Source organism: Giraffa tippelskirchi, chromosome 3, assembly GCF_054371585.1.
Source record: "Giraffa tippelskirchi isolate mGirTip1 chromosome 3, T2T-mGirTip1v1.2.pri, whole genome shotgun sequence".
Lineage (NCBI taxonomy): Eukaryota > Metazoa > Chordata > Mammalia > Artiodactyla > Giraffidae > Giraffa > Giraffa tippelskirchi.
In genome coordinates this window covers 176,870,820-176,883,579 of record NC_137277.1, presented here as the reverse complement: position 1 = coordinate 176,883,579, position 12,760 = coordinate 176,870,820, and the positions used below count along the sequence as shown (strand labels likewise).

At 45.3% G+C, this 12,760-nt stretch overlaps 1 protein-coding gene across 7 annotated transcripts in view; it reads right to left on the bottom strand.

Moving 5' to 3' along the window:
• The window catches only part of DIS3L2 (DIS3 like 3'-5' exoribonuclease 2), a 365,476-nt gene that overhangs the window by 34,628 nt on the left and 318,088 nt on the right, over positions 1-12,760 (bottom strand). For all 7 annotated transcript variants that reach the window (XR_014080899.1, XR_014080898.1, XM_081585674.1 and 4 more), the window contains one exon: positions 7,415-7,494. Coding sequence is in view for 5 of the 7 variants with exons in the window: in XM_081585674.1 (XP_081441800.1) it covers positions 7,415-7,494 (80 nt within the window). In the remaining 2 variants the exon portion in view is untranslated. The remainder of the gene's footprint in view (positions 1-7,414; positions 7,495-12,760) is intronic.

The following is a 12,760-nucleotide window of genomic DNA, read 5'->3' as shown; positions in this document are numbered from 1 at the left end:
GGCAGTGTCAGTGGGAGGTCTGCAGGCTCCCCCCGCCCCCACCCCCGCCACCGGTTATATCGCTCCTTAGCCCGAGGAACTGGCATCGGGTCCAAGGTCCAGACACAGAGTGTCATTTCCAAAGTCCTGGAAACACTGGGAAGGGTTTGTGTTTGATTGAAGTTGTCAAGGCTGCTGGGAAATATTCCATCTGCTTATTTAGGTGAGGAAAGAGGACAAGTCCTGAGCAGAGGAAGAAGCAAATTAAAGGGGCAAGGGGTGAAAGGTGGCTGTCACCAGAAGCCCCGTCCAGACACACGGTCTCGGCCCTCTGGATCTGTGTTCCCAGGGGTGACTGGGCAGGGCAGGGGTCCCCAGACAGACCGGCCCCTGTGGGCCCTGAGGACGGCACTGTGGGCTACACTCTGCCCGCCTGGCCTCCTTTCCCCACCCCTCTCCTTCACAGGAACAGGGCAAAATGAGCTTTGGAATCTGCTAGAACTAGAGTGAAATCCAGGCTCTGCTCTTGACCATGGTGTGACCCAGGGCAGGTTAACCTCTCTCTCAGCCTTGTTTTATTTAATCTGCTAAAACTGTGAAAATAATGTAACCTCGTTGACTTTTTAAAAAATCTGTAAAGTTATAAAAATTAAGATCTGTCTTGGATGGTTTGGGGTCATAGCCCCCGCCCAGGGCAGGTGCGCTGTGGACGTTCAGGAGGTGGTCGCCTCTACCATAGTCAGGCTGCGTGGATCAGAAACTCTAGAGGTCATGAGTGAAGTGTAGCCTTGCAATTCAACTCAGCTTCTGCAAGTATGCTTGGCATATTTAATGCTCTTTATAATGATTACTATGCCCCCCTATCAGGCAAACATGGTACGGAATGATGTAAGTAACTATAATTACTCTATATTTACAGAGTAAGTGAAGTTTTTGCAGCCTCTTTCTTCTATGTGTTCGTTCTTCAGAATTCATAAACTATCCAAGAAGACAGTTTTCCCTGACGTCAGACATAATGTAATCCTCATGATAATCCCACACACACACACACAAAACAATGAAAAGACAAAGGCTGGAAAGAGATTTGACTTCTCAGGAGCCAAGTTCCCTCTCTAAAAGGATTCAATTGGGTCCCCCAACCTCTTCGTCCAGCAGTAGGTGCCAGGTCCTGGGCTAGGTACTAGGGGTGCTGAAACGAACCAATCAAGGCCTTGACCTTAAAAGGACTCAGCGCAGGAGGAGGCAGCGGACAAGCCAACCAGCATCTGGAGTGCACGGAGTGCCACAGCAGGGCCAGACAGGGCCTGTGCCCCCCTGAGGGGCACAGGGCCACTCAGATGGCACTCGTGATCCAGCCTTTCTTGATGGCTGTCAGGGGTTGGAATGGCTTCCCTGAAGAAGTGACGCTTCGCTGAGGGTGGAAGAAGTAGAAGTTACCCAAATGGGCATGAGGGGTGGCGGGAAAGAGTGGTGTTCTAGAAGCAGGGCATGGCCCCGTCACCCAGAGACACTGTGCACATGGCAGCCTCGAGGTGTCAGGCGGGGATGGAAGATGGGTTCGCTGGAGTGGGTAGCGTCCCACCACAGAGCTGTCTTCTGCTGATGGTACCCAGTCCCTCCCACTAGCCCCTGAGCCCTTGAGGGTCACATGAGTGTTCATTCAGCTCTCCAGCCTCAATGACTAGTTCTGTACTGGTGTCCTGCAGAAACTCTCTGTATGCTTGTTGAATGGGTCACATTTACAAAGTTTATTTCGACTTCCGGTTTCTGACAAAACAGTAGACTGAACTGAGGTAGACCTCTTTCCCAACACAAACACACGGAAAAGATGGGCGAGATACTCCAAAAGAATCATCTAAGTGTATGACTGGAGGAGAAGGGGATGACAGAGGATGAGATGCTTGGACATGAGTTTGAACAAGCTCTGGGAGTTGGTGATGGACAGGGAGGCCTGGCATGCTGCAGTCCATGGGGTCTCAAAGAGTTGGACACAACTGAGCGACTGAACTGACTGAAGTGTACGACTGAGCATGAAAGAAAGGAGAGAAAATGGCCAGTTAGTTGAAATGAAGAGGAAACTAAGTCAAAGTGGTAATCATTACCACAGCAAAGGGGAGCTGGGAGTATGATACCCTGATACAGTTACAGAAGCGAAGGTTTTAATGCCCACAGGAGGGAGACCATCTGGCTGGAAGCTGGAACTGAGAGAAAGCCAGGACCCATGAAGGGCTGCTGGTCTTCGAACAGGGATCAGGAAGCCCTCTTTCCCAGCCCAGAGGAACATCTGTAGGTGGAGCAGAGGGGAAGCACTCCTTTCTGGGGTGGGGATCCCAAGCAAGCCTCCTGGACCGCTTGTGGGTGTGGAGGCTGAATGCACACCACCCAGCTTCTGGGAATCCTAAACTAAGAGGTTAATGTCAAACTGACAAGACCTATGGAACTCTCGGGGTCCCGGCAGAATAAATGCCAAAGCAACGAAAGGACACACACACAACCCAGGAACTTATGGGACTCTCACAGAGAATACAACCCCCACTTAAGATGACCTGATAAAACGGAACAAACCGTGTGAGGAAATGAACCACCCTAAAGCCAAGTCATCAGAGACCACGTTTGGGAGAATAGTTACTCTTAGAAGTAGAAATAAGTGAACAATCAGAAAGGGGTTATAAAATAAGTACAATCAAAACAACTGGAAGAGATGAAAGGAATAGAAATAGTGAAAAACTAGGACACACAAAAAGAACAGGAAAAAAGAATAGGCTGATTTTTAACAAGCTCCAGATATAACACCTAAAAATTAAAAATAAAAAACTAAACACTCAAATCAGAACGGAGTATCAAAGAGCAGACTATAAACAGCTATCAGGAGAGTAGTGGACTTCCCAGGTGGTGCTAGTGGTTAAGAACTTGCCTGCCAATGCAGGAGACGTAACAGATGTGGGTTCAATCCCTAGGTCAGGAAGATCCCATGGAGAAGGAAATGGCAACCCACTCATTCCTATGGATAGAGGAACCTGACAGGCTGTAGTCCACAGGGTTGCAAAAGTGTTGGAAATGACTTAGTGACCAAACAACAACCACTTTGAAGTCATGGGTCAGGCTTGATTTATCTTCGTCTCCCTAGTGCCTCGCACACACACATACCACCTGGAGTAGGGGCTTACTAAATGTTGAACTGAATTCTCACGAATCACTTGTTCACCCTTTGAGGCCTGTTCCTTGCTCTAGGAAGAAATCTCCAAAACCCAGTTTGAGGAACATGACTGGATCAGCTCTGGCTTCACTGGATTCAGAGAAAAAGAAGGTGGTCCGCAGGTGTATAGGCTGTAAAGGGCGGTGGGGAGACAGAGGCCTCACACACCTTAGATGTAGATTTGAACAGCCTTGGGAGGCTGGCAGAAAAATTGGAGGAGAAGGCTTTACTAATCTAACCTGAGGCACAAGAGGGCAGCTTTTTCCCCTAATGATCTCAGAGCTTTAAGAATGTTTATCTGGGGACTTCCCTGGTGGTCCAGTGGCTAAGACTCCATGCTCCCAATGCAAGTTCAATCCCTGGTCAGGGAACCAGATCCCACAGGCCACCACTGAAAATCCCACATGACGCAACTAAGACCCAGTGCAGCCAAATAAACGAATACTGAAAAGGAAAACTTAAAAAAAAAAAAAAAGAATATTTACCTGAGAACTGTGCCCTCCAGAGTCTAAGTCCCACCAGATATTGGACAAATCCGAGGGTCTGTTCTCCCCGGAGCCCAGAGGCCGAAAGGAGCTTCTTCATGGAGAAGGAGAATGGCATGACGTGGAGTCATGGATCAGGGCTACTAAGGATGTGGATACAAGAGTCCAGGGGACAGAAAAGCAGAGTGCCTATTTTCAAAGCTATTCCCTCTGATGGGAAAGACCGCTGGGGAGAACGCGAGAGCCTCAGTACTTACTCAGAAAAACTTCTTTGCTGATGGATTGCATTTGGCAGTGATAAATACTAAAGTGATTACAAATTATATTGCAGGGTATACCCAGATAAAAGTAGGAGTTTCAGTAATTAATTGTACCCAACTAATATTCAGCTGGGGCGTCCCTGGTGGCTTAGCAGTAAAGAATCTGCCTGCAATGCAGGAGACCTGGAGTTGATCCTTGGGTTGGTAAGATCCCTTAGAGGAGGGAATGGCTACCCACTCCACTATTCTTGCCTAGGAAATCCCACAGACAGAGGAGCCTGGTGGGCTACAGTCTACGGGGTCGCAAAATGAGTTGGACAAGACTGATCGACTAAAACAACAACAGTAATATTCACTAATTTCTTTTATATGTAGAACCTTATTTCTCTGCTGCTGTTGCTTTCATTTTCTTGGCTGAGACAACATGAGTCCTTTAGGGACTGGGCTGAAATCTCACTTCCTAAACACTGCTGTTGAGATTCAGGCAGTCAAGGAATTGTCCCTGAAAGTGAACAGAGAAACACAGACAGGGCAGAGCCAGGGGGGAGAGGAGAATGTCTCAGCCAAGCTCAGGGGGTTCTCCACTCTTGACTTCAAGGTCACAGCGGGGAGAGGACTCTAGTCTGCCTTCAGACAGAGTGCTCACGGCTGAGGCCTGCAAGAGGCATGTGCACCAGCCTCTGCCCCAATCAGTACTCTGCAAGCTGCAGCCGTAGCTCATGGAGGCAGCCCTGCTGGCATTTGGAAAACAGGAGGGGAGTCATGAGATGATTTTTCTGTTTGGGAAGGAAAGGCCATCAACACTTACTGCAGGCATTCTATGTGCTAGGCTGGCGACAGTGTCACCCCATTGAATCCCCATGACAATCTTGCCAGAAAAGTATCATTAATCCCATTGCTTTTAAGAGATGAAGAAACCTGAGGCTCAGGGAGATTAGAAAACTTGTCCACAGGTTGAGAACGAACACCAAGGCTGCCTCTAAGAGGAGCAAGAGAAAACTGCAGAGGGGGCCACCGAGGCATCTATCACACTTCCCAAGATCATGGCTCCTACCCAGTTTCCTACACAAAGGCTTTCTCTTACAGGTCTTCAGTCAAAGCTTATCAATACTCACAACTCCTACATTCTCTCCTACATTGCTTTGTCTGATAACATGCTAGTTATCAGAATTGAGGATTAGGCCAGGAAACAGAGCTGGCTCTTCTCTCTGATCAGCTTCAAGGACAATGTAAGCTGTTGTCACCAGGCCTCTGAATTGCTCAGACACAGATTTCAAGCTAGTGTCCTTCTCCCACTGAACAGAAACTCTGTCAACCTTATTTCCAAAGAGCAGAGTCAGGCCATGAACCTGACACCATTGTGTTTCCGGGGCCACAATCTGTCATGTGAAGGGCTGCCTTCTGACACGATGGCCTAGAAATCCTGCAACTCTTTTCCAGAAACAGAGTCATCCAAGAAGAGTGATGGTGTTAAAGGATGCTTGGTCAACTTTCCTGAATGACTGATTTGGTGGAAATTGCAGGTACACAATAGCTTGGGATAGCATTCTCCTAAGGATAAATTACAAAGACGAATAACACCTTGAAAGTAATCTGAATGGAGATTTGGTCTTGAAGGCACTCAGTAACCCATCTGCCACCAGTAACAGAGCAAGAATTCTTGAGGAAGATGCAAGTTTTCTTCTAGAGGGTTCCATTGGCATGTGCCTATTTGATCCTTCCACTGAGTAAAACTAACCAGCTTGGATACTTAAATAATTAGCCCTCATGTCCAGGCTGGGACTATTCTTATCATCACTGAGTAGCACCTCGGGACATCAGTTGTCTTTCATCTATTTTCTTCCCAGAGTTAATGTGATAATGTTGACCCTGCCTCACACTCAGCTGTGGCAAGTGACCTTGAACAAGTTACTTACATTCCCTAGACCTCAGTTTCTGCAAAAACAATAGTAATAGAAGAAAATTCTTCAGGTTATCATGAGAATTAAGTGGGATAACACTTAATTACAGTACTATCCCTTGACTAGTCCATCTAGTCAAAGCTATGGTTTTTCCAGTAGTCATGTATGGATGTGAGAGTTGGACTATAAAGAAAGCTGAGCACCGAAGAATTGATGCTTTTGAACTATGGTGTTGGAGAAGATTCTTGAGAGTCCCTTGGATTGCAAGGAGATCCAACCAGTCCATCCTAAAGGAAATGAGTCCTGAATATTCATTGGAAGAACTGATGCTGAAGCTGAAACTCCAATACTTTGGCCACCTGATGCAAAGAACTGACTCATTGGAAAAGACCCTGATGCTGGGAAAGATTGAAGGCAGGAGGAGAAGGGGACAACAGAGGATGAGATGGTTGGATGGCATCACTGACGCTATGCACATGAGTTTGAGTAAGCTTCGGGAGTTGGTGATGGACAGGGAAGCCTGGCGTGCTGCAGTTCATGGAGTCGCAAAGACTCGGACATGACTGAGCGATGGAATTGACTGACCCCTTGACTGTGATACACACAGTAGGTGCTCAATGGTAGCTGCCTTCACCATTCATCACGGTCATCGTCTTCTTCAGGGCATACCCCTCACCTCACTCATCACCACTTTCACTGTCCCAGAGGCAAACACGCACAGTCAAGAAGGCAGTCTGTGATGAAGAAAAGAGGCGTATAAAACTACGCCAGGAGCCATCTTTGTAATAAGGTCACCAACTTAAACCTCTGTAGGTACCCAGGAATGGCCCATCTCTACAATTCCCAAGGTAAGGAGGAGAGACACATTGGGAGACTGGGACTGACATATCCACACTACTATATATAAAATAGATAACTAACAAGAACCTACTATATAGCACAGGGAGCTCTGCTCATTACTCTGTCATGACCTATCTGGGAAAAAAAATCTAAAAAATGAGTGGATGTATGCATATGGAAAACTGATTCATTTTGATGGACAGCAGAAACTAACACAACATTGTAAATCAACTATATTCCAATAAAAATTATTTTAAAAAATTGAAAACAAATTCACAAGGCAGGTGGACTATCACAACAAACTCCTATAAACAGTATAGTCAGACTGAACTACAACAAAAGTCACACAGTGAACCCAATATGCAAGCACATGATTGGAGATGAAGTGGGGGGGGGGGGCGCAGTCAAGAAGAGCTGGAGCCTGGAAAGGAAGGTTTGCTTTGGAATATATTAGGTTGGCCAAAAACCTCGTTCAGGTTTTCCCGTGAGCCCTGCACTAATCTTTCGGCCAACCCAATACTTCTAATACATTACATCTGCTCTGACACAAGTATTTTCACACGCTATACAGAAGGGCAAAAGAGATTTTACAGAAGAAATACTTTTGTGCCAGCTATTTTCTAGTACAGTCACAAAAAGTGTGATTGCCTCCCTGAGGATCTCTTAGTCAAAGAAGCCACGTATATGGAAGCCCCGGGGTGCTACCTCCACAGGACAGGGTCAGGTGACACGCTTTCCCACAGAGTGGCTTACTTGTTGCTGTCTCGGTACTCGTAGACATGACATCCTTGAGGCAACCCAGTCTCGTGGTCCAGAGTGAAAGCAAGCTTTAGCTGCATAAGGAGAGAAGAGAAAAACGAGTACGTTTTAGGTAATGTGTTCTGTTCATTCTGACAGCTGAAATGAAAAACAACAATAAGAAAACAAGCAAAATCACTTTCCCTCAAGAGGATGTGTTGTGGAGAACCTGGCCTGCCCGCCCTGGGAAGGGCCCGCACCTTACAGGGACACGGGTGTCAAGGAGAACTGTCACCAGGACTCAAGTTCTCCATTCAGCGAGTAACCAACTTTTATTAAGGCCCCTACTTGGTGCCAGACCCTGAGTGAGCTGATGGGGAAAGAGCAGAGAACAGTAGCAGAGAGGATCTTATGGTTTAGTAGAGGAGACAGACATCCATCACATAATTGTGCTGATGAATGGAAAAAACATTTATATATTCAGTTCAGTTCAGTTCAGTCGCTCAGTCGTGTCCGACTCTTTGCGATCCCATGAATTGCAGCACCCCAGGCCTCTCTGTCCATCACCAACTCCCGGAGTCCACCCAAACCCATGTCCATCGAGTCGGTGATGCCATCCAACCATCTCATCCTCTGTCGTCCCCTTCTCCTCCCGCCCCCAATCCTACCCAGCATTATGGTCTTTTCCAATGAGTCAACTCTTCGCATGAGGTGGCCAAAGTATTGGAGTTTCAGCTTCAACATCAGACCTTCCAATGAACACCCAGGATTGATCTCTTTTAGGATGGATTGATTGGATCTCCTTGCAGTCCAAGGGACTCTCAAGAGTATTCTCCGACACCACAGTTCAAAAGCATCAATTCTTCGGCGCTCAGCTTTCTTCACCATCCAACTCTCACATCCATACATGACCACTGGAAAAACCATAGCCTTGACTAGACGGACTTTTGTTGGCAAAGTAATGTCTCTGCTTTTAAATATGCTATCTAGGTTAGCCATAACCTTCCTTCCAAGGAGTAAGCGTCTTTTAATTTCATGGCTGCAATCACCATCAGCAGTGATTTTGGAGCCCAAAAAAATAAAGTCTGACACTGTTTCCACTGTTTCCCCATCTATTTCCCATGAAGTGATGGGACCAGATGCCATGAGCTTAGTTTTCTGAACGTTGAGCTTTAAGCCAACTTTTTCACTCTCCTCTTTCACCTTCATCAAGAGGCTCTTTTGTTCTTCTTCACTTTCTGCCATAAGGGTGGTGTCATCCGCATATCTGAGGTTATTGCTATTTCTCCCGGCAATCTTGATTCCAGCTTGTTTCTTCCAGCCCAGCGTTTCTCATGATGTACTCTGCATATAAGTTAAATAAGCAGGGTGACAATATACAGCCTTGACGTACTCCTTTTCCTATTTGGAACCAATCATATATATATATATATATATATATATATATATATATATAAAATATATAAATGAAACTTTAAATAGGTTCTCTGAAGACGGAAAATAAACCTCCTGTGTTTCTACAGGGGTAAATAACCTGACCTAGACTGGGAAAGTGGGAAGGCGGGGTTATCTAGACAGTGGGAAGGATGGAGGGGAGAGAAGAGGGCCCTCCTTGGCAGAGCCCTGGGTGCAGGACTTGCAGGAGCTGAAGGATGGATTGGGGGCGGAGGGCATACGTTTGGCAATGATGCTGGAGAGGAAGGCCAGGGCAGGGTACACAGGGCCTTCTCAGCCATGTTGGAATTTCTTTACCTTACTAAGAAAGGGAAGCCTCTGACGTGTTTTAAGAAAGGGGTAGATGACACGACCAAAGTTACATTTTAGCAGGATCCCTTTGTCTGTTACATAGAGAAAAGACCGCAGGGGAGACAGCAGAAGTAGGAGCCCCTGTGGCAGGCGACTGAGCAGTGCAGGTGAGCGGTGAGGGCTGGGACCAGAGGGCAGGTGGGCGAGATGAGAGAAATGGACAATGTGAGATCTTGAATTAAGGTTCAGGAACAGAATGGACAGAATAAGCTAATGGATTCAGTGTTGGAGAATGTGAGGATAGAAAACAGGAAGTCGAGGATGGTTCCAGTTTTTGATGTAAACAACCAGGCAGGTGGTGGTTCCACTGCCGAGCTGGAGGACTGAACGCGGGGATGGGCAGGCAGTCTGTCTGATTTTGGCCATGTTGACTTGGAGGCGCTCCTTAGCTTTTTTCTGATTAGGGAAGATCAGGAACAAGGATTCTGGTGATGATATCTTGGTTTCTTTCCAGATTCTGAGGGGAAGGTTCAACTGTGGCTGAGAAGCCGAAGCTCTGTGAGTTGTGTCTGTCCCACTGGGGCCCAGATGGCTAGGGCAGCTCTAATATTTCCAAATGCAGAGCCAGTTATCAGATTTACAAATTTCTTGGGTTTAAACATCACCAGGGAGGGAATTCCCTGGATGTCCAGTGGTTAGGACTTGGTGATTTTACTGTGATGGTCTGGGGTTCAATCTAAGATCCTGCAAGCCACACAGTGTGGCCAAAATAATTCAATTAAATTAAAAAAAATCACCAGGGAAATTTTTAAGTAAAATTAACTGCACATTAGGAGGAATATTATTATAACTTTTTTTTTTATCTGCAAGGCTGCTGACACAACTACTGATCTGCATCATTAGATTCTGGATGCCTTTCCTCTTCCTTAGAGGGACATGAGCTTGTAGGAATGGCCTGTCCTCTCACTGACCCAGATGAAAATACAAAAGCAGAAATAAGCCCTGCTTCACCAGCATGGAGCCAGGAACTTCAAGTCAAAGGCATGTTTTCCCCACAGAGCACTGCTTGGATCTTCCCAGCCCTCTTTCAGTAAAACGGAAAACAGTTATTTACAAATATCTGTTATTTACAACCCCCCTTTTTTTCTTTACTTTCCTTTTTGTAGCTAAATTCAGGTCTATATACATTTAGTCCATTTCAAAGACTCCACTGCTTAGAAATTTTTAAATCCTTCGATTCAGTGATTCAAGTTACAAATTTATGGCTTGGAAAAGTATCATAAGTGTAGGAGGAAAGAGTTTTCTTTTATTTAAAACTATTTACTTCAGTATTATTTATTGGAAAGACTGAAAAACCAGAAATAGCAGAATAGTTAAATAAACCATACTAGAGTCAGATGCAGAATAGTATATGGCTGTTAAATGGTTTACAAAGAATTTTTATTAACCTGGGAAAATATTTCGGTTAGATGAAAAGAAGCAAGATGCATATTTGATCACATACCCCCAAAAAATTACATTAAAAAAAACAAAACACAGACGGCATAGAAGACTGGAAAGAACAATGTCAAAATGGCAATAGCAATTGTTGTTCAATTGCTCATTCATGTCCGACTCTTTGCGACCCCGAGGACTGCAGCATGCCAGGCTTCCCTGTCCTTCACCATCGCCAGGAGCTTGCTCAAACTTATGTCCATTGAGTCGGTGATGCCCTCCAATCATCTTGAACTCTGTCATCCCCTTCTCTCTCTACCTTCTATCTTTCCCAACATCAGGATCGTTTCCAATAAGTTGGCTCTTCTCATCAGGTGGGCTAAGTACTGGAGCTTCAGCTTCAGCATCAGTCCTTCCAATGAATATTCAGGGTTGATTTCCTTTAGGATTGACTGGTTTGATCTCATTGCTGTCCAAGAGACTCTCAAGACTGCAACAGTGATGGCTTGACTTTCTTTGCATTTTCCAAAGTCTTTATGAGAAACATGATGTGATAAAATCTGTTGTCCTTACTCACAGAGGAAAATTGGAAAACTTAATTCTTAATCCAAGTCTACGACCCAACCATTATTGCTGAAGAAGCTGAAGTTGAACCGTTCTATGATGAACTATAAGATCTTCTAGAACTAACACTAAAAAAAGATGTCCTTTTCATCATAGGGGACTGGAATGCAAAAGTAGGAAGTCAAGAGATACCTGGAGTAACAGGCAAGTTTGGCTTTGGAGTACAAAATGAAGCAGGGCAAAGGCTAATAGAGTTTTGCCAAGAGAATGCATTGGTCATAGCAAATACCCTCTTCCAACAACACAAGAGACGATTCTACACATGGACATTACCAGATGGCCAATACAGAAATCAGATTGATTATATTTTTTGCAGCCAAAAATGGAGAAGCTCTATACAGCCAGCAAAAACAAGACTGGGAGTTGACTGTGGCACAGATCATGAAGTCTTTATTGCAAAATTCAGACTTAAAATGAAGAAAGTAGGGAAAACCAACAGACCACTCAGTTCAGTTCAGTTCAGTCGCTCAGTCGTGTCTGACTCTTTGCAACCCCATGAACTACAGCACGCCAGGCCTCCCTGTCCATCACCAACTCCCGGAGCCTACCCAAACTCATGTCCATTGAGTTGGTGATGCCATCCAACCATCTCATCCTCTGTCATCCCCTTCTCCTCCTGCCCTCAATCTTTCCCAGCATCAGGGTCTTTTCAAATGAGTCAGCTCTTCGCATCAGGTGGCCAAAGTATTGGAGTTTCAGCTTCAACATCAGTCCTTCCAATGAACACCCAGGACAGATCTCCTTTAGAATGGACTGGTTGGATCTCCTTGCAGTCAAGGGACTCTCAAGAGTCTTCTCCAACACCACAGTTCGAAGCATCAATTCTTCGGTGCTCAGCTTTCTTTATAGTCCAACTCTCACATTCATACATGACTACTGGATTTGAAATCCCTTACAATTATACAGTGGAAGTGACAAATAGATTCAACTTTAAGAGATTAGATCTTATAGACAGAGTGCCTGAAGAACTATGGACAAAGGTTTGTGACACTGTACAGGAGGCAGTGATCAAGACCATCCCCAAGAAAAAGAAATGCAAAAAGGCAAAATGGTTGTCTCAGGAGGTCTTACAAATAGCTGAGAAAGGAAGAGAAGCTAAAGGGAAAGGAGAAAAGGAAAGATCTACCCATCTGAATGCAGAGTTCCAAAGACTAGCAAGGAGAGATAAGAAAGCCTTCCTCAGCAATCAGTGCAAATAAATAGAGGAAAACAATAGAATGGGAAAGACTAGAGATCTCTTCAAGGAAATTAGAGATACTGAGGGAACATTTCATGCAAAGATGGGCATCATAAAAGACAGAAATGGTATGGACCTAACAGAAGCAGAATATATTAAGAAGAGGTGGCAAGAATACACAGAAGAACTATACAAAAAAAATCTTCAAGACCCAGATAATCACGATGGTGTGATCACTAACCTAGAGCCAGACAACCTGGAATGTGAAGTCAAGTGGGCCTTAGGAAGCATCACTACGAACAAAGCTAGTGGAGGTGATGGAATTCTAGTTGAGCTATTTCAAATCCTAAAAGATGATGCTGTGAAAGTGCTGCACTCAA